The following is a 21,669-nucleotide window of genomic DNA, read 5'->3' as shown; positions in this document are numbered from 1 at the left end:
GCTAGAATCTAGCTCTCCATTTGTCTGGACACAGATCACATCAGTCTTCTCCCAGAGCTACAGGCAGGATCTGAGCTGCTGAAGTAGGGAGCAGTTCCTTTCCAGGTAAACTCTGCTTCAGAATTCAGCAGCACTCATGGGTTTCTCCTGCCTTAAATAAAGCTCAGCATTTGCACAAGGGATGAATATTTCCACCTGCTGTATTTTTTGCCTCTATTTTGTCTGAGCCATACAGTGCTGACAAAGTGCCTTCCACCTGCCTTGTAAAGCTGCTGATGTTATTCCAGCACTCAGACTGCTCAGCCAGGAAATCTGCTCTCATCAGACGCAATCATGACCACAAGAGAGTGCTTTAGAGTTAAATAACAACCTTCCACTGGAGGCAGAGTGTGTCTGTCCCAGGCCAGTGCCACCTTGCAGCCTATGCAGGCTGAGCAGTTAAATACATCAGCCTCAGAGTGGAATCAGCCTTGCAGCTGAAGCCAGTGGAGAATTCTGTCTGCTGAGCTGCAGCTCTTACAGCAAAATGGTTCTTAAGCTTCCTGAGTTCTCCCCCAGGGAAAGCCATTTATGAAAGATGAGATAAATCTACCAAAAGTAAGATGTTAATGTGCCCATGTTTAAAGCATCTGATTCCAGGCTCTGACTCTGCTGGAATCTCAACGAGAAGAGGCAGATCTTGGGGAGCACTGTAGAAGCATTAATGACAGTCACCTTCTCTGCTGGACATTAAAGCTGTTTGGAAGGGCAGATCTGGACCTTGGCCTGAGGACTGCTCTGCCTCTGTGAAGTTCAGCAACGCTGGCAGACCTGCCACTGCAGCCTGCACAGGGGACACAACAGACAGGTACCCCAGGTGTCCAGAACCACCAGAAATCAGCAGCTGCACATACTGACCCTGTCTCCAGCCAAATAAGGGTGGTCCAACAGACACCTTGGATTGAGTGAGGCTGAACTCCTCTTCCTCTCTATGAGACTCTGAGCTGCTTAGTCTTTGATGTGGTCTTTGTTTGTCAGAACCACCCAAAGAGGGGACTGAATTAATAAAAGAGCTCATGATCCAATTAAAAATGGCAGTTAATACCTTTCTGGGTGATTATCTGCCACTAAAGTTCTGCTGGTCTTTGAAAGCTGGTGCACAGTTTCAGCATAATCTTCTACAGCTTGTTCCAAAATCTGGTGTTTCTTTAGCATGGACACTGCACTCTGTTCATCCTGTAAGGGTGACAGAAAATGACAGAAAGAATTATAAGGAGCTGCTCAGAAGTACAGCTTGAAGACAAGTCCTTCTACCAATAGTTTAGAACAGTTGATGTCACAGCAAACGGTACCTCCAGAAAGCAAACCAATGAGTGAAAGAAATAATGCATCAACCCCTCTGGGGTGCACAATAAAATTACATCAGCTGGGCATTGAGCATGTTGAGTTTCCTCTTCTGTGAAGCTTTTTATGTGTTTCCAGAGCACTGGTGCATAGCTCAGAAACACGGATTAAGACACACCACTTGTCAGACATCTCAACAACAGCATGGGGCAAAGAAAAGAAATCCTACACAGTCCATGGCAATGGATTGTCCACCAAAGTGTCTGGAGAAGTTCCATTCAAAACATTTCATGCACTGTTAGAGCTAAGAAAAAGATCACCCCTACTCTCAGTGTTAACTGATATTATAAATAAATATTTCCAATGCAATATTTTGCATAGTGAGCTATTTGCAACAGATAAAACAAGCCATTTTTAACTGGAGGCTGAACACCTGTGGAATATGTTCTCCTGATACAAAGCTGAGGTTTATTTCACCAGGGCAAGAAACATGATACATTTATGTCAATAACAAACAAGCTCCAGCACTAACATCTCCTTGGAAAACAAGAATTAATGTTCTCTTTGGTATGGTCTGAAGCTGGAGTCAAAGCTGCTGGTCACTGGGAGTCAAGGCTGGTGACAGTGGTAGCAGCTGACTGACCACCAGGCCTTCTGTTTCACAGACAGGTGCACTGTGCTGTCATTCAAAACCAACAGAAAACTGGACTTAACCGGACCGTGCTGGCAATCCTGACCTTGCAGTGAAGGCAGGAACAGAGCTGCCCTCTGCAGTGTGAGGATGCTTCCCTGGTTCCATACAGCACAGCCTATCCTGCACACTCTCAGAGATGTCAGAAGAGATGGAAGCCATGATCACTTGAGGCTTCAGCAGAAAGTTAAATTTCTTTATGTCGCCGTTCCACAGCACCGCATTAAATTACGTCACCCGCTTCCCTCCAGCAAAGTAATTAAGGCCAAAGTAGTGTCACTGTGGAGCTGCTCACCTTGGCTTTCTCTTCTGACATCATGTAGAGCTCCTGTTCACTCATCCACGCCTCAGCCTCAGCTGCATCAAAGTAATACTGCTGAGCCCTGTGAGACTCCTCCAGGCGCTTGTGGCGCTTCTCCGTCTCCTCGATGAGGAGGTTCCACAGCTGCTTCAAGTCTGCAAGTCTCTGCTGAATGACTTCAGCATTGGGGCTGCTCTCTGTGATAATGTTCTGACTCCTCTCGAAAATGTCATCGATACGAGGCTGGTGACCCTGAATTTCTTTCTGAAGGGTCTGCACGGGAGAAAATTGACTGATGAGACAATGCACAAATGAAATGGAAATACAAGTCAGGGTTCTTAGCTCCAGAGGAGCAGCAAAACACACACCATCAGCTCATGTGGACAACTTGGCACTATGCCACCACCTGTGGTCACACCACAGCACCCATTTTTTCACCCCAAACATTTCCTTTTCAAATTAGTCAGCACTAAGGACAAATAGCAGGTATGGAGCTCTAACAGCACCTACTCACCTGATTTTTCTTTATTAGTAGCTGCACAGTCTGGAGGTTGTGTCCATGATCAGTAGATGTAGCTATGGGCATCCTCTCTCCGACCCACAACTGAAAGAGAGAGGAGTACACGTGATTTCAAGCAACCCCAGACTCAGTTAGGGCAGCAGAGAGAGGCTGTTACACACAACCTGCAGAAGCAGCAGGATTCCAACATTTTCCTATTGGCTGGGGAAGGGGATTTATTTGATACTCACAATTTCATCTTCCACATCCCGGTTGAACTGGTGGATCTCTTTAGAGGCCAGCAGGTTGGCCTTTCTCTCATTCAAAGGCTCCAGCAGCTCCAAGAATTTCTTTTCTACAGTAAGGCGTTTGCCATCGACTTCATCTGTGCTCTTGCCCTCTTGGCTCAAAGCCCTTGCCTGACTTTGCAGCTCCTCTATCTCCTTCTTACGGACATCCATTTGATTCTCCAGCATCTAAACAGAAACATGGCAAAAAGGTCCTGAAAACCAGGATGAAAGCTGTTCACACAATTAGGGCACATCAACAGTTTCCTCAGAGGGGAGAATAGATGCTGGTCAGTGAGAATTTACCATGTTAATAATTATTGTCTGATTTGTTGCTGGATGAATTTCTTGTTCTTCTTAAAGATATGTGAAAGAATGGGAAGAAAGAAAAGCAGTTCTTCCTTTTCTAAGCTGAAAGCCTGGCCTGTCTGTTCCTGAGTGCAGTTATCTCCTGCCTGCCCGCAGCACCCCATGCTCTGTTTACCTGCTGCTTCTTCAACAGGATGTTGACACTGGTGAGATCCTTTCCATAGTCATCCGACTGGATTTGGCTCTCCAAACCATTCAGCCACTTATCCAGGTCTGCACAGCTCTGGGTGAAAAGTTCTGCCTTGTTTGCATCGAAGAGACGCTGAGCCTTGGTCTGGGTGGTGGATTCAAGCTCGTCCCACATTTGGTGGAGACCTGTCAGCTTCTCCTTCACCACGGCCTCAGTCTCTGGTTTCTCTGCAATGAGCTGCATTCCCTCCTGCAAAGCAAAGAACAATCAAATGGTACCTCCTCAGGAGCATTCACAGCCCATTAGGGCAATTATCCTGATTAAGTACCCAGGATTCCTCATCTGCTGGCAGCATCAGCCACTCATTTTCTATCTCAAATTATCCAGTGACTCCTTCCAGAACATCAGCTCCAAGGTCCCTCTGCTGCCTGGAAGAGGGTTTTTTAGCAATGGGAAGGTCAAGCAATGCCTCCTTTCCCTTCTCCATTGCACATGTTCCCCAAAGGGAGCTTCTGGGTCCATGGCTCAGGCAGGATGAAGCGGGGAGCTGGAGCTGCACACACTGCATTTCCTGAGGCCCAGCTCCTGGGGGCCACATCACCACAGAACCATGAACACACAGCACAATGCTGGGAAAGTTTGGGAAATATTGTCTTTATTCTAATTATTCTCATCTATCTCTTCAGCTGGGTGCAGATGGGAATGCTGCCCCAAACCAGCACACTCCATATGAATGTTAATCCAGGGACTGCCACAACTCTGTACACAACCCTGGTCCTTTGCTGCAATCTGATTTTTCAGAGGCAAAGGAGAAGGATGCATTAGCATCACTAAAAAGGAACTTTCAGTACTAAGAGCAGCCTTCTAATTACACCATTAAAGGGTATTGCTATTCGTAGATCACAGAAAAGCCTCTAGTGGGATAAGGAGTGCCAAAGTGGAAGAGGAAATGAACAATTAAGTTAACTTACACTGAACAGAAACCCACTGTCAGAGCTAAAGAGGAGACCCCCTCAGTGCTCCAGAACTGCACAGGAGAAATGGGGGGGAAAGTACAGCTCATCACAGTGATGGCTTCAAAAAACTTGATACAGAGCTGTGAATCTTAATTAATCACAAAACTGGATGTTCTTTACCTCATGCCCTAATTTTAATGGGGAAAGGCAGCTTGCTTATAGTTCTGAATGAATGAAAGCCAGCTTAGCAGCACAGAATAAACTCAGCTATTCCCTATACTCTGTTATTGGCTTCATTGGCTCAAATACCAACATTTGACACTTACCCTTTGGGTATGAAATTTGGCTATGTTTTCCTTCTGGCAGACAGGAAAAATCAGACAAAACTAAGCTGGCACCTTAGCCAATGTCTGAGTGAATGTCTTGGAAAAAAGACTTTTAACATCAGTGAGGAACAAAATGGGTTGGATGGAGACACAATGCACCAGAAATCTCCTTTAGCCTCAGTTGTGGGGTGATTTAAGGACCAGTCCTGCAGAGGAGCAGATCCCATCTCTGTGCACAGCCACCCTGGACAAAGATAAGGGCATTTTTCAGATGTTCTTTACTAACCTTCTCAATCTTCTCCAGCCACTCTTTGTTGGATGCAAGCTCTGCCATGAATGCCTGATGCTTCAGCCACTTGCTGTGCAGGTTCCTTGCCTCATCATAGGACATATCCTGGGCTGTGAGCATCTTCTCGTTGATCCAGAGGGAGAGCTGGAAAGGAAAATACAAGGGGGTGTGAGGAAACACTCCTGGTGTGAAATAATGCAAAATGCCTCCAGATCAAGGATCAAAAGATGCTTCTATAGAAGAGTTGTGTGAGATCCAGGGACTGCTCTTACTCGGGGATTTACTCAGGGTTCAGTCAAAGATCTGCCTTTTGAACAGTTCCATTCTAACATCCATCTCCAATGCATAAATAACCCTTGATTCAAGCAGAAAGGAATCACCTCTGTGATAAGCAATATCAAACACACAGTCCCAGGTCCCACCCAGTTCAACAGCAAGAGAAACAGGGACACATGTCCTACTTATTGGTCAGATTGTTTTGTGGAGGCTGTTAAAGATGGTTTTGTACCATTAATTCACAGCACATTTGTATCTTTTGCCCTCAGTCTTTTCTCTGTATAGGTTTACATAAGTAATTTGTTTATTTATCCAATCTCCACAAGTGTTTTGGTACTGGAGACTTTCCTTTTCCCATTATATAAAATCCAAGACTGTTTTCTGTTTGATTTTCAGCAAATACAAAGGCACTGGGGACATTTCCATATCACCACTGGAGAAAACCAATTCTTTAGGAGACAGTTGATTTGCCATGTGCAAATGGAATGTGAAAATTTTCTAGCAGCCAACATCACATTTCCTCCCAGGGTGAGTATGACTGCTTCATCTATCCCTGAGGCGTGGATAAAAACCACATTCACAGGAATGTTTATGGAATTTGAAAAGGTCCATTTTCTGAATATTTAGAGCTGAAAGCATCAAAACAAATATCAGCTTGGTTTCTAGAACAGCACTTGGGTGAACAAGCAGCCCAAAAAGAAGAGGAACAGAATCCTCTGCTGTGTGCTCAGCACACAGGGTAACAAATTCCATTGATCACTCATGAGCCTCTTTTCAATTTCCCCTTAAAATTTCATTTGCCCATTAAATGCACTCCTCCCCAAAAAGGGAAAACTTATCAGAACAATCAGAGAAACTCCTCATTGGATCTCCCCATCAAGTCTAAACAGAAAAATGCTCATATTAGTGAAGAGCTCTGTAAGCAGAAGTTTACATTAGAACAGGCTACTGTGCTGCTGAACAGTCAAAGGCTACATGGAGATTAGGATATAACATAGAATTAGTGGTTTTACTCCTGCCTTTCTGGGGAAGAGACGGATGCTCTGCTCTGCAAATTGCACTGCTTAGCTTTCACTGTTTGCTTTTACTCAGCCACAGCATTAAGGCTTCTGGGGATTTAAAAGTGCTTCCAAAGGAGAGGCTGGATCATTCCTGTTACCAGCTGGGGGAAGGCAAGACAGTGACAACATGTGGTTCACAGCCAGGGCCTTTTGGGATAAACCCCTCAGAGCACAGAAATGCAGAGAAAGTATTTAAGGGCTCACTGCTAAAATCTGGGTTTTGCAACCACTGCAGGCACTAAAAGTCAGTATCTTGAGTGTGAAAGTAGATTTTCAGAAAATAATACAGCTCCCTAAATTGCCTCAAAATGACACTTGGAGTATTTCTTTCTCCAGAAGTTGTTAAGGCCAGGAGAGGATGAGGCTTCCTCCCACCCTTTGCACCTGTACACAAGACCCTGTTCCTGCTCCTGGCTGCCACTCTGCAGTGCCAACACAGCAGGAAGGAAGGGAAATGCAGAGACAAACCCCTGTGACCCTGGGGCAGCAGCAAGGCAAAGGGAAAGGGCTCTGAGTGCTGCTGCACTTCCAAGACTGTGCCAGGAACCAAGCTGTCAGCCCATCCTGCAGGGAGGCTCACATGGCAAATCCTGCCAGCACACTCTGGGAGAGAATCTTTGGAGCACAGAGTCTTGCCAAGAGCTTTCACCATGTCCCTGGAGAAATGAGCCCAGACAGTGCTGGGACCTCCAAGTACTCAGAGGGAAGGTCAGCTGTAAACTCTTCGAAGGTAAGCTGAGAAAGAGCAGGAAGTCAAAGAAAAACTAAACGACAACATTTATCACATCTCCTCCACTCACGATTATGTGCTGTCACTGTTTCATTCACTCAGTAAATTTATTTAACATTCATATGAGTGCAAGAAACAGTCGGAACAGCAGTGCTCAGGACAAACCTGTGACAGTATTTCTGACTCCTCACAACAACAAAATCTGCTGTTTTCCCTCACCTGTGACCCCAGAGCAGGGTTTATCACTGCTGGGCTGCTGTGAGGAACATGATTGCACTGCTCAGGAGTGTCACTGACTCTCCTCTCTGGCTCTGCAGAGAGCAGACACTCTCAAACACCTCAGCACGGGGTGATAGTGACAATGTGGCTGCCCTGGGGAGGGAAGGGCTGCAGAAAACACTGCCTTTCCTCAGCTTACACACAGATGGGAAACTGTCCCTAAGGCAGCAGTGTGCAGTAAGGCCAAAGGATCATTGCTGGGTGAGATGGGGACTGGCTCCAAGCTGCTCCCTAACAATTTCCAGCTTCACAGGCAGTGCTAAGGAAAAAGCCAAAGGGGAGATGTTGCCTTGGCTCCCTTCTACCCCACAGGACAGTGCTGCTCCATCACAATCCTCCCAGCTCAATGGAGGTGTCAGCAAGCCTCATAGTGATGCAAATTCCAAGTTTTCTCAGGAAACAGCCCTTCAGTTATCACCAAAGCTAATGTCCTCTCAAAGAGGATTGGAGAAATCTCTGACATTTGGGTAATTGTAAGTTTGCCTGTGAACCGTGCAGTTATGACATCCAAGTTTTAGTGGCTAGAGAGAAACAAGGGAGAAGAAAGGTATTCAGGCAGCCAACACTAGAGCTTTTATGCTTTCCTTTTTCTTTCAGTGATATAGGGGCAAAACCAGAACCTAGGGAACACACCCACGCTGACACTGAGGCCAGGAGAGCCCCAGGAACCATGGGATCTTTGTACCAGAGCTGTGACAGAGGAACGAAGAAGCTGCTGCTAATAACAGCAGAATTTTTGCTGATCTGTCATGTTTTAACTACCAAGGAAAGAGCAATTGAAGGCAAGCTCATGGAAAGGTTATGCAATGCTGGGAAACAGATTGAATCCAGGCAACCAAGTAGCAAATACCACTTGCCCAGTTTATGATGAAAACCTCACAGGCAAAGTTCTTTATTATCTGCCAGTATTCCATGAAATAACCTGAAAATTACTTGATTAATTCCTTGTGCTAGGAACAAGACCATTCCAAATTTTAGAATGTTGTCTTCAATGTAAACAGCCCATGTAAGTGATTAGAAAATCTGGAAAGAATTTCTTTTCTTAAATGTTATAATATTTAATGATTTTAAACACATGTAAACCACCAGGTAAATCACACATAAATGACACAGCTTAATCTTGCTCCCTTTTTATTCATAACCTATTCTTTTGACTAATGTTTGCTAGAAATCACTTGAAATCCCCTGCACCAGGCCACATACATCTGTACGGCTGCAGACAAAACTCCTAGTAAGTGCATTGCTAATCCCACCATTTTCCACATGGTTATAATTTCTATCACAGCAAAAAATCTTCACTGATTTTGACAGTTTCATATGTCTTTAGCTTATACGACAAAAGAAAATCTGGTTCATGAGAAAAGAAGAAAGAAACATTCTTTTTTGCAGTGGTATGATCAGGGGGCTTTTTCATGTTTACTCCACACTAAATACTACTGGATGACTGAGCATTCCAGTCCTCATAAAATATGGAGTAAAGCTGCAGGAGGCAGCTTTCAGCAATAAAAGTGAAAGAGCATGATTTACCTCTTGGCAATCCTGAAGAAACTTTTGGAGATCCCTGTTATCTTTCAGTCTCATCAGAAGTTCACTGGCTGCTTCACGGTTCTTCCTATGTCTGGTCAGAAAAAAAAACAAAACAATAGCGAAAGGAAATGAAATAGGCATTTCATGAAAAAGTGTCATTATTGGTTTGTGGAGCCTCTTTGGAGTACAGGTGTTGGTAAGTTTGTGGTGTGTGTCCTTTGCTGCCTTTCAAATGACATTTTGGAGTGTGTTATTTAATGGGCTCGCTGGAGTTCAGCATCTCCTTGTTTTTGTGACCCATTAAATACACAGAGAACATTCTGAAGTCAGCAGGGTTTCACAACATGTTATGAACAGAATTTGGCCCACTCATTTCAAGCTCCCAGGAGAGTTCAGGCTGTTTGCTAAGAAAACTGCAAATTGCACCAATGAGGTTGTGTCACTTGCAGGGTGCACCAGCTGGACTGCTCTTTGTAAAACACCTTCAGCACCTCCTTGTCCTGCACACAGCTGAGCTGGGCCACAGAACCTTCCCAAGGCTGTGTTTAACCATCCCTGTGTGGTTCTGCACACAGAAGATTTATGCACTTGGAATATATCTTTCAGAGTGTTTAAGAGGAACCAGAAGAGAAGGAAAGGTTAATCCAGAAGCCCTAATTTGATCCATCACTGTTTGCCCCTTGAAGGATGAGTCATGCGGGCAGTGTCAGAGGTTGTGGTGGGTCCTTCAAATGGAATGGGGCTGATTCCCAAGGTACCTCTGGGCATGTTTTTAAAAATGCTTCATTTGGAGTAGGTATCTCTGTCCTTCCATCCTTTCTTATTTATGAGGCAATTTACAAGGAAGAGACAGAGTAAAGAAGATAATTTTTATTTACTGCTCATTGTGCTAGGCTTATTCCTATTGCACTGTACAGGGTTTTAAAGTGAAATACTGCTGCAATTTGTAATAAGATAAATATGGATTGAGAGTTGGAAATTGTTTTACAGGGTGGCAATTTATAAGATGAGCTCAGCACATGCTGGCAAAAGCTAAATAAATCCATTTTATTGGAGATCTCCAGAGACTCATGATGCCCCAGAAGACCATAAATTACATGTTGATGACAACTGGATTATGACACCACTTTTCCTCGTCTGCAGTAAGTTGCCACAGCAAGCTCTCTGACACAAATCTGGTGACTTCAGAAACAAAAGGAATACTTGGAGATACATTTTCTATAGAAGCAAAAGGTCTGTAGGCAGAGGAATAGGAGAAAACCCTTTACAGGACAACATTTTACTTCCTTTTGGCCTCAACTGCTGCCTCCAACCGACCAGGCAAGCAGCATCTCTATAGGTGTATTCAAGAAAATTATTTATAGATTGCATGGCAAGGAAGACACATGGAACCATCAAAGCAAGAGCCTGGAGTCCAAGCCCAGGTGAGGCTGGAGTCCTGACAAAGGAAAAGACACAAACTGTGCCTTAGGAAAAACCTCTCTAATGAGGCAAATATCCCTGGGTTTGATTCCACTCTCTCTTGGCTGGCTCTTATATGCCTGGGCAAACATACTGCATTACTCAGGTTGTTAAAATGAAGCAAAGAACTGCTTGGGTGATTTTATCAAGCTGATTTCAGAGATTTAAGGCTAAATTACATTACAGACTCATGTATTCTGGAGAGGATACAAGTTATGAAGTTTAAAGAACTTTCATGGCACTTGAATAGATTTAAGATAAGTACAGAAGTTCTTATGTTGAGAAAGCCTGAATTTAAAAAAAAAGCTAATAAAATATCTCCCAAAGAGTGTTGGAAATACTGAGTAGAAGGACTTTGAAGGAAACCATGCCAGGATATCAAACAGATAATGCCATAGCATAACAAATATGATACTTGGTGCTTAGGGCTATGTAATTGTACAAGGCTGTTTCATTCAAGATGACCTGGAGTGAGACTGGACAATGAGTTTTTTCTGAAGAACAGGGCTGAACCATAACAAAGTAGAAGCATTTTGAGCATGGGCACTACTGAAACAGGCAGGAATTCCTGTGTTTTCATCACTGACATTTTATGGGAATAAAGAATTTTAAGAAATTATTTAGTCTGTTCTCCTGCTCCAGACTAGCTGTACCTAAATATTATTAACTCTTTGTTCAAATATCCCTAAATTATTTTAAAGAATTCACACTTAAGGTTGTTAATGACTGCCTCTTACTAATTTGGTAGAACAGTTTGTGGAAGAAGAATAGTCTGCTGTGCAGACTGCAGTTATTTAGAATGGCTTTGAATTCTGTATCATACATATGACAGACAACATAAGTGTAAGATCTGTTCGGCACATGGAGGTGTCTGACACCAACTATTGCAGAATTTGCCCAGTGTCCCCAAGCTGACTCCCAGAGGCCCCTGAGAATGCTGACCGTGCTGAAAACTGACAAAACCACTTTTGGTTTAACTGTAAGCCTTTGGGTTTCAAAGCCTGTGCAGAAATAATAAATCTTACATGTGGTGTGAATGCAGCTGCCTGCTAGGAATCCTGAGATATATGAAAGGCTGTTTTAGCTTCTTTCATTGCTCCAGCAAATGAGGCACTCTCCCTTCTGAATGGGCAAGAACAAGACTTACTTCTGTTCTCTGTTGAGCAGAAAGTTGCACAAATACAAAAGTAGATGTAAAAGAGGCTCAGATCACAACTTGTGCCAAATCTGCCACCCTCTTTAGACTAAACTTCCCTTGCAGAATCAGAGGCCACGAGCAGGCACATGGAGAAGGGCAGTTGCCCAACACTCTTCCAAAAGAAAATGGAGGAGAAAATGATTCAGAGCAGGTGAAGTCACCCAAGCAGAGAGAGCTGCATAGGGAAACCAGCCTTTTCCCCGGCTGGAAAAGCTAGCTGGTGATAGCTCGATGCAAACCCACCTTCTCCTTCCCTCACCCTTGCTTCATGTCCTTGTGCCCATTCATTCTTGCTTGGGAACTGCACTAAAACGTTGTGCCGAACTGTTTCTTTCCTATTGCACCTTCCTCCCGCTTGTGCCATCCCTACTGAGATGGGAACCATCCCAGAGCAGGGCCTGTCTGCTGCCTCAGGACCAGTGGGGTCTCCTCAGGAACAGCTTGAAAGCACAACTGCAAAACCCACTCTGAACAATGCCAGAACTACAAAGAGCTCCCTATGGGAGGTACGGAGCCACTGCACATATTTGTGCTTGTTTGTTTTGGCCCTTTGTTAGACATCCAGGTGGAGCTCGGCTGGGAGAGCCACTTTTTGTGAAAGCAAAGAGGTTTCCTTTGCTACCCCTCTCAGTGCACACAGCCCCAAGGCTTTGTTCTGGAGGCTTATCAGCCCCCTAGACTTGGGGAGCAGCCACACGGATTTCCTGGATAGCAGCACACCGGATGGTGTTTGCAATGCTTGGCATAAATAGCTCTGGAATTGAGGAAATGCTCAGTTCCAGTAGGAATTCCAGCACGAACTCCAGCACACATCCCCTGGGCAGGACAGTAGAGATAACAGGGCACAGAGGAGCACCTGCACTGGGGTGACAGCCACCAGAGCCTCTGCAGAGCATGCAGCACATGGGCTGAAACTCTCTCCCACTCCAGCCAGTTCAGACAGGGCTGTGAGATGCAGCTGGCCGTTTGCTATGATATCCTTGGATGCTTTCTTTTGATATTCCAAAAGCTGCAGAAAGAAGACACCTGACCAGAAGGCTGGGGTAGAACTCTCCTGCTTTCCTAAGTGGATGGGAAAGCTTAGAGTAGAGAGGCCTTAGAAGGAGTAAATAAAGAAAATCACTCCTAGCTATCCCCTTGATTGCTCTCACATAATCTCCTCTTCTTGACCTTTGCAGATTCTCTCTGGGATCTAGAGCCAAGCTGGTGAGAGAGAGAGAATAGAAACATGGGGTACCCCAGGGGTTCTGCTGTCAGAGTCCCTCATCAAGCTCTAGAAACAGGAAGAGCCACCTTTCCTGAAGCCATGGGGCATGGCTAAAGTGGGTGCACACACAGTGGGACACCTCCACCCAAACATTTTCTGATCTACTTCCATGCAGTTTCTCCATGGAGATGAAGGCACCTGAAGAACTCTGAGCTTACCAGCTGTGGGTGGATTCGAGTCATCAGTGGCACTTCACAGCTCACTGCTGTATTCTGACACTTACAGTACCTTAAAAGACTACACTGTTATCCAAACCAAAAGCAGAAAGAACAACAGCCATCAAAAGTGAACATTTGTGTTTCAAAGAAAAAAAAACTTGTAATGTTCTATAGCATCTGTGCCACAGCCAGAGAGGGAAAGCAAAGGATGAAAAATTCATCTTTCTGGGATGAAAGACACACTTGTACCAGCGCTTCCTAATCTGATCTCAGAGGGGCCAGACAAGTTGGAAGAGGTGATCAAAGTCGAGAGGGTGGGGTGGATGCAATGCCAATTACACACTTGAAGAGTCACATTCCTTCTCCAGAGGAAGGACAGGAATATACCTTTATTGTAATTACACCAGCTTGGGGGCAACAGAGGAAATTGAGACTTGTGGAACCAGACACAGCCAACTGCTACAGCTCCCACTAGAGCATCAAGTCTGCTCATACTCCAAGAACTACACAGCAACACTCAAACAGCCAGATTCTGGGTAGGGAGCTCATTACCTACCAAGCCTCTAGAAAATGGGAGAGGTATTGTTTAACTAAGATTAGCCTGGCGCATTCTTGAAACATGACAGTTCCTACTTTTCCACAAGACAAAGAAAACAGTCTGGAACAGACATTTCCTACACTGTTACTTTTGCCTTTGAATCCTGGTAAAAGGGCATCTCTCAGAGAACAGAATGAAAGGAGGAGCAGCTACATTGTAATGTCATTCTGCCCTTACCTGTCATCAATAGAGTCCACTTTCTCCTGGATTTTATCAGAGTTAATGTTCCCATCGCTAACGAGCCTCCTGCCCGTCTCCACAACTGCATTGATCTTTTCTTCATTGGCATCCATGGTGGTCATGAAATCCTCCTGCTTTTTAATAGCAGCTTCTGCTCCTTCCAAGGTAGTTGGCATCTCTGTATGTGCCAGAACATACTCCTGGGATTAAAGAAATCAGAGAGAAAATTGTTACACTCGGGCTCTGCTGCTGCTCCAACAACTGACATCTCCCAAGAACAGCCTGAAATAAAATACAGTTAGAAAAGGGCAAATTGTCTGCTTGTGGCTCTCCTGCCAATAGACTTTGTTAATTGCTTGCAGTACAGTGCCAACCTGTAGAAATGAAGTCAGGTATATATCTTGACTACTTGCCTGGTTATTAAGGAAAGCTTCTGCTTGCTTGGTATCTCTGAGAAACAGCTGGTAGGCATGAGACTGGGAAAGAAGATTTTGCCTGTTCTCCCACATTTTGTGAAGCTCATTCCAGCCCGTGTCCAAAGCCTGGAGGCGCTGGCGTAGGAACATGTACTGAGCGTCAGTTTGCCCTTGTGTCACCATCTCACCCATGTCCCTCATCTTCTGATAATCTTCCTCGTAGTTGTTGATCTCATTCTTGATATTCTCATGCTGAGTGAGCAGCTTCTCAGCCTCTGTCAGGGTGTTGGGCATATCTTCAGAGGCAATTGCAGTCTGTGTTCTGGAGAGCCAGGACTGGAAGTCATCCAGATCTCTCAGGAACTGCTGCAGCTTGCTGGCCTCTCCCAGGGACTCTTCCCGGTTCTTCAGGGTGGTCTTCATTTCTTCCCACACATCATTGATCTCTGCAAGCCGTGAAAGGATGGCTTGTGCCTGGTCAGGATGCTCAGATTCCAGTTTCTCTGCCTCCTTTTGCAGGTCACTGAGCTTGGCTTCGATGGCCACCAGGTCCCGTTCCATGCCTGTCAGCTTCCTCTGCAAGGCCATCACTCCAGCCAGGTCATTACCCAGGTCTTGTGTAGATTCAATCACTTTGGTCTTTTCCCTGATCCAGGACTTGGTTTCATTACATTCAAGATGGTAGTTCTGGATACTCAGAGCAGAGAGCAGAGCATCCTTCTTCCTATCTACCAGTTCTCTGAACTGGCTCCACCTGAAATGTATGAGGAGAGGAGAGAAGAGAAACTGAGATTTGTGGGGAAAGTATGTAGCAGAATTGCTGACTGAGCAGCTGCTCTCACCAGCTTGGTAAACCCAGCTACACAGGGTTTTCTCAGTCCTTTCCACACCATCAGTATTTCTAGCAAAGCAATCATTAACCCGGATATGGTGTGTATTAGAATGTGACAAGTATCAGCACATTGAGTATAATTTTTCCTCAAGTGAAAAATTATACATCAACTTTTCACACTGCCTTGGTTTATTCTGAAGCTAAAAAAATGAGGGAGTTTACACAAAACTATACTGATTTCTTTTTTATCATAGTAATTATTACAGTCAATTTTCAGCTCTCAAAACAAGGTACTGACACACTCAGGGCCTGATTAAGTCAAGAGCAAAACTCCATCTGATAATCAAGTATTTGAAAGGCACAAGTCTTTCTCTTTGAAGCTTTAAAGACCTACCTTGAAGATGCTTCAGGTAACAGCATCAGAATATCTTAAAAAAGCCTACTTAAGAAAAACAAATGACCCCACCATACTTGTTCCAGCTGGTGTGATGTTCCTGAGCACGAGGCTTTCACTTACCTTGTGTTGAGTTTATCTTGCTGTGCTTTGATCTTCTCCCCGGGATGGCCACTGTGCATCAGCTGCCTGGCAATCTGGTTCACCACGGCCACACGGGACGCCTGGTTATTCATTTCTGGCTCCAAGCTTTCAAACCTGGAGTGTGGGAAAAGAAACAAAGACAAGATCCATCAGGCATTAGAGAATCTGAGCTACAGGCAAGCTGAGAAAGGTAGCTGGGGCAAAACGCTTCCACTCAGTATTCCCCAAACTTCCTGGTAAAAGCATTCTCACCTGTGCTGGATCACTTCCAGGTCCTCCAGCTTCTCTGGAATCTGCATATTGTTTAGCCACTTCTCCTTTTCATCGATCCAAAGCTCACAAGCATCTGCCTCACTGAACATCTTATAGAGAGCGAGGGTATCCTGCAGGGCCTGTTTACGCAGCCGGGTCAGCTCGGCTACCTCTTTGTACCTCTCCTCAATTCCGGACAACCTGCCCTGCACATCCGGAGACTCCACATGCTCCTGTGGCAGGGCCTTGGCCTGCTCGTGAAGAGAGTCGATGGTTGGCCGGTAGCTCGCAATCTCTTCAGCCACATCTTTGTGTTTCTTCACCAAGGACTGAGTGGAATATTCATCATGGCCAACATCATTGCTGGAGACAATCTTGAGGATGTCCAACATCCATGCATCAATATCATCAGCGTCAGCCTGGAACTGGTGAAGGAGAGAGGCTTCCTCCAGCCGCTTCTTCCTAATGTCAGATAACTGCTCCAGGTTAGCCCACTGTTCCCGGATATCCTTAATTCTTTCTCTGATCTTCTCAGACCCAAAATGCTCTTCCGCGATCATGTCTTCACCTTCTTTTATCGCCTGCTGAAAGTGGCCGCTGCGGCCACTCATCTCGTCCTCAAACGCCTTGTGCTTACTCAAGAGTCGGACGACACTGGTTAGGTCCTTCCCGTAATCATCAGATGACAGGATCTGCTCCTTCTCCCTGATCCAGCCCTCCTCTTCAGCCATTTCCCAGAAGAATTTCCAGAGGCGCCGGGACTCCTCGAGGCGTGCACGGCGCTCGGCCGCAAGCTGGCAGAGCTCCTGGTAGCAGAACTCCATGTGAGCCACGCGGTCCCTGATCACCTGCGGGTCACAGGGCTTGTAACCTGCTCGGATAGAGAACCTGTGTTATCACCTGGGCTCGTTCACTCCCACCCCCACAGCTGGGGCATACACAGAGCTCTGAGCTCCTGCGTGTTCAGGTTTACATGAAAGAATCCATAGTTAGTCTAAGGAAAGTGAGTGGGATGTGTTCAAGCTCCACCACACAATAACAGAGATCAGAAAATACTGTTCTTTCCAAAAGACCAAAAAAAAACGCAAAAGGAAAGATATTCATGACTGCTTCCAGTGAGACAAAATTCACTGAATTCAGATTCATACGCAACTGCACAAAATGGATGTTATTTACTCTAGTTAACAACACTGGGCTCTAGGGAATTGCTTCCTTTCTGGAAAAATCGGGAGACCATCAGACTGGGTCCAACAATCTGTGCAAATGTCTGCATTAGGAGCACAACATAGGGCACCATGTTGACCTATACAAAGCCAAGGCAGCTGCTGGTGAGGAGTGTGACATCCCACGCAAGGCACAATGCCACACTCAGTTCCTGAGCAGGTTCCTGGGCAAATGTATTACTAACACGCTGAGTACAGAAGGAACAAATGGAGGTGGATTCTCTCATTCTGGTGGTGAATTCAGCTAACCTATTTTGCAGAACTAATGAGTCCCAGATAATCTCATAGGTAATTAAGACAAAAGGGTTATGTTGGGTGCTGGTTACCTTCTCCATCGGTGGCAAACTTCTGAGCAGAGGCATTGACCCCTCTCACTCTCTCAGCCTGAATAGCAATGTCAGCTTCCACCAGAGCATGCTTCTGCAGCAGGTCTTCAACTCCCAACAAATGTTTGCCATAGTCTTGGGACAGCAAAAGCACCTGAACAAAATGAGAAAGACAAGTCAAACAGGTTGAAGGCCATAAGCTATTTGCTTCTTTGGAACTCTGGGCACTTTCATCTGTTGGTACATTAGGTCAGAGGAACTCCAGGCACATAAGGAGAGGAATTACAAATGTAGGGACATGGCTGATATAAATTTGAGCCAGTATTTTTGAAATCACTGGCAACCATGAAGAACTTGACTGGTCTTTAATGAATTTTCAGTCTAGGATGCTGAGAGACTGAGTTAGCTCAGCAGGGCCAAGGAGCAGCACTCAGCCCAGGAGCTGTGAGCTCCCACTGAGTGACACACAGCTCTCTGTCCTCCAACAGCATCCAAGTTCTGCTGGCTGATGGACAAGTCTGGTCCTTTCCTTCCCCAGATCCCAGGAGAACAGACAGGAAGAAATTCAAGCTTTTTAAAGCAGAGAGGTGAAGAGGTGACTTGCCCCCCACGTAAATAATGATGGAGATTATTTAATTCCCTTTCACCGAATCTGTCATCTTCACCAAGCACTGTGACCAGAACTTCTGGGCTCTGTGAGACAGACAGGAAGCTGGAAAGTAGCTTTTTATAGGAGTGAATTTTTTCTTTTTCCTTGCTTGTTTTTAATCTTTAGTGTTAACAAATCATAGGGAATTTGTTCACTTCTGGGACTCTCTACTAAGCCAGAGGGGCAAAATGCATCTTAAAACTTGGCAGAAAAGGACACATACACCTCTGAGGAATATTTGGTCTGCGTTCTCAAAGGACTTCCACCCACCTTCATCTCGTCCATCCAGTCCATAATATAGAGCATTTCCTGGAAAATCTTCTGCAGCCCAAGGTTCATCTCCAGCCGTTGTCTGCGTGCCCGGAGCAGCTCCAGGAGATACTCCCACAGGCGGATAACATTATCCTTCCTCGCAGTGATGCGTTTGATATCATGGTAGTTTTCAGTCTCGAGCTCCTTCGCCACCGCCACCACAGCCTGGACCCTCTCCTCATATGCTGCAATGTCCGTCTCAATGGCCTCGTGCTTCTTTGTGGCAGCCTCCACTGCTGGGAGGTCAAAGCCAAAATTGTCCTGCAAAGACAAAGGCACTCCTTCAGGAATAGCTGCTGAGGACTAAGTCTCACTGCTCAACCCCTGCTGTCAATTCTGACTTGGCAAAACACATTTGTTAGCAAATCCGGGACCTCAAAATGCTCCCAAGTGTCTTCTCTCATAAAATAAGAGATGCCTCTGACAACAAAGAACCACTGAAAAAATCAGAGATATTATTCACTGCCTTTGGGGGAAGAATCACATGGCCACCAGGATTAGGCTGGGGCTAATCTAATATTATCATTTCTAATATAAAACAACAAAATTAACTCCTGGGCTCATTCCACTGAACTCACCAAAATATTCAGATAAAGAAAATCTTGACTGTGGGTAGTTATTTCCTCATCAAATCTCCTGACCACAGGCTGGTAGGTTCAAGGAAGGGAATCCCAAATGTATTAAAAGAGAGGATGTACAGTACATACACATATAGAGTAACTAAATACAATTAATAAATACACACATACATAGATGTAGTAAAATACAAGGCACAGGGAAGAAAATGTTCTCCTTGCAAGAACTGCATCTTGCAATTACTCATGGGAACCATTTTAGCCACCCAAACAAATTCTGAGAGCAGCACCTGAGAAACGAGACGTTGATTTTCACTCAGCCAAGTTTCTCTCATAGCTGCCTTGCGATCAAACCTCCGCGCAAGTTGTTCCAGTTTCTCTTGTCTGATGAGCTCATTTCGCAGTGCCAGTTCTCTTTCATGTTCAGCTTTTTCCAGTCTTTCCCAGGCCTGAAGACGTGAAGGGAAAACACATGGCTTCTAAACAACACATTCTTACAAGATTATAATAAATCCCATCTCCTTGGCATGAAATCAGGGCTGAAATCACTACAGGCAACTTTCACCAAACTGATTCAATTATTTATAAGCCTATAAATCCAGTTTGCACTGGCTGGCCTACACCTTGTTTGCTAATATAAACACGTGACTTAAAATCTGTTCTCAATTTAGCCAGACATTTTCTGAGCAAGTTGTTTATCTCAGATGCATTTTCTCTCATCCTTTCTTACTCCCCTTCCCAACAAAGCCTAAGGAAACCACCTGGATTGAATATGTAAGAAAGAGTTTGTTTAAAAAAATAAAAACACCTGAGTAATACTCTCAAACAAACAGATTCTATCTTCCTCCTTTAGGAAATGGGAATTAGAGATTCATGGCCTCTTACCTCCAAAATCAACATAAAATTGTTGTTCTTTATTACCCTTTGGAAAATAAAACAACTGCAGAATTCTTTTACTTCTGATGCTTACAAGTCCTTTTTCCCCCAAGCCAGAAGTTATACATATGCATGACAACAATATTACAAAAATCAGAAGTTTTAGAAGCATGTTGGAAGTCAGCTAATCACCTTTCAGATCTTCTTACAGACAACAAAAATACCTTCAACTTAACACAAACTAAATCTAAATCTGAGCAGATGTGAAACTGCCTGAACCACTACTATTTTGGGCATTCCTCCTGCAACCAGGAGAGCTGAGCAGTTTGTTGCTCCCTGGGATGAGGCCACAGACACCCACAACAGCTGCTCTGGGAATGCCCAGCATGATCAAACACAAAGGAGGAAGCTGCCAGGCTGAAGTTGTTTGTTATACCCCGGAGAGCCTGTCAGCTCTGCTGTGCCGAGCCCTGCCCTGCCCTGCCAGCTGCAGCAGCACAGAACAGGCTACAGGACCCCAAAGGGATGCATGATGCCCAGGCAGGGCACTGGGAGGTGAAGGGGACAGCACAGCACCTACTGCTGCTGCCTTCGGTCACTTCTGTCCAACAGCCAGCACCACAAGGGGCAAGGCAGAGCTGCCAACCCCAGCAGCAGAAGATCCTACAGATGCTGAGGACACCCAGGGCTGGCTCAGGATAGCAAATCTGAGCTATACGAAAAGGTCACCCCATCTCATCCATCTCTTACAGCCCCCACATCAAGGCTGGACATCATAAATGTTTTCCTGCCAATTTTCCAAGAGAAAACAGCAATATCCTGAGTCACATGAGAGGAGCTGCTCAGTTTACCTTGTTAATATCAGAGATGAGTTTGCCCTCCCTCGGCATGTACACTTTCTGATTGTTGGCTCTCATTTTGCTTTGAATGGTAAAAAGCAGCACTTCCAGGTTTCCTTTTTCTGTAAATCTAAACAAAATTTTGCAAGAGAATTGAGTTACAATCCATCTTTCATTACTGCTAAGGTATAATCACAGAATCATAGACTGGCAGAATGGTTTGGGTTGGAAAGGACCTTAAAGCCCATCCAGTTCCACCCCTTGCCAGGACAGGGGCACCTTCCACTATCCCAGGTTGCTAGCAGCCCTGTCCCACTTGGTCTAGAACACTTCCAAGGATGGGGCAGTCACAACTTCTCTGGGTAACCTGTGCCAGGGTCTCCCCACCCTCACAGGGAAGCGCTGCTATAAAACATTGATTTAGTTGACTACAATAAACTATAATAAAGCACTGGTTTAAAATGTTGACATGGTGAATGGTGCATTCACATAAACACCGCCATCTTGTGTGAAGCTGGGAGCAATGGAAATAGCCCACACTTCCTCAGGAGCCAACTTGGGCAGACAGCAAAAGCAACTTCATATAAGTCAGCTGCCTGAGTGGATTTAAACCCCTCAGGGGACAGGAAAAGGCTTTTTTTTCAATTCTAGTATGTACACTGTCCTAGTTTACGTCATCAGTACAAGAAATGGAAGTTTTATTTAAAGTCCTCTGCAGTCAATAAACTCTTCCCTGTTGTTGTATGGCTGGGAAATAAACAAACTCCATGGGCATTAGGAAATAGCCTGCAATTTTAGAAGTCTGGATCCTGTGTAATGCATTAGGTTGTGATTATTATCCATTAGAACTCAGATTAGACAAAAAATAATAAACAGATTTGATATCATGATGCTAAAATAGACTTTCCAATAATAAGTTGCCCAG

At 44.9% G+C, this 21,669-nt stretch overlaps 1 protein-coding gene across 2 annotated transcripts in view; it reads right to left on the bottom strand.

Moving 5' to 3' along the window:
- SPTBN1 (spectrin beta, non-erythrocytic 1) overlaps positions 1–21,669 on the bottom strand; it is an 82,658-nt gene that overhangs the window by 16,735 nt on the left and 44,254 nt on the right. For both annotated transcript variants that reach the window (XM_062490590.1, XM_062490591.1), the window contains exons 9-23: positions 20,757–20,874; positions 19,320–19,478; positions 18,413–18,715; positions 17,494–17,647; positions 15,945–16,815; positions 15,672–15,806; positions 14,320–15,076; positions 13,904–14,106; positions 9,045–9,135; positions 5,169–5,315; positions 3,586–3,849; positions 3,066–3,290; positions 2,830–2,919; positions 2,310–2,588; positions 1,085–1,215 (exon numbers count right to left, since the gene is read on the bottom strand). In XM_062490590.1, coding sequence (XP_062346574.1) covers positions 1,085–1,215; positions 2,310–2,588; positions 2,830–2,919; positions 3,066–3,290; positions 3,586–3,849; positions 5,169–5,315; positions 9,045–9,135; positions 13,904–14,106; positions 14,320–15,076; positions 15,672–15,806; positions 15,945–16,815; positions 17,494–17,647; positions 18,413–18,715; positions 19,320–19,478; positions 20,757–20,874 — 3,927 coding nt within the window. The remainder of the gene's footprint in view (positions 1–1,084; positions 1,216–2,309; positions 2,589–2,829; positions 2,920–3,065; positions 3,291–3,585; positions 3,850–5,168; positions 5,316–9,044; positions 9,136–13,903; positions 14,107–14,319; positions 15,077–15,671; positions 15,807–15,944; positions 16,816–17,493; positions 17,648–18,412; positions 18,716–19,319; positions 19,479–20,756; positions 20,875–21,669) is intronic.

The sequence above is a fragment of the Cinclus cinclus genome, chromosome 3, assembly GCF_963662255.1.
Source record: "Cinclus cinclus chromosome 3, bCinCin1.1, whole genome shotgun sequence".
Taxonomy (NCBI): Eukaryota; Metazoa; Chordata; class Aves; order Passeriformes; family Cinclidae; genus Cinclus; species Cinclus cinclus.
The sequence above is the reverse complement of the archived record's forward strand: the minus strand, read 5'-3'. Positions and strand labels throughout refer to the sequence as shown.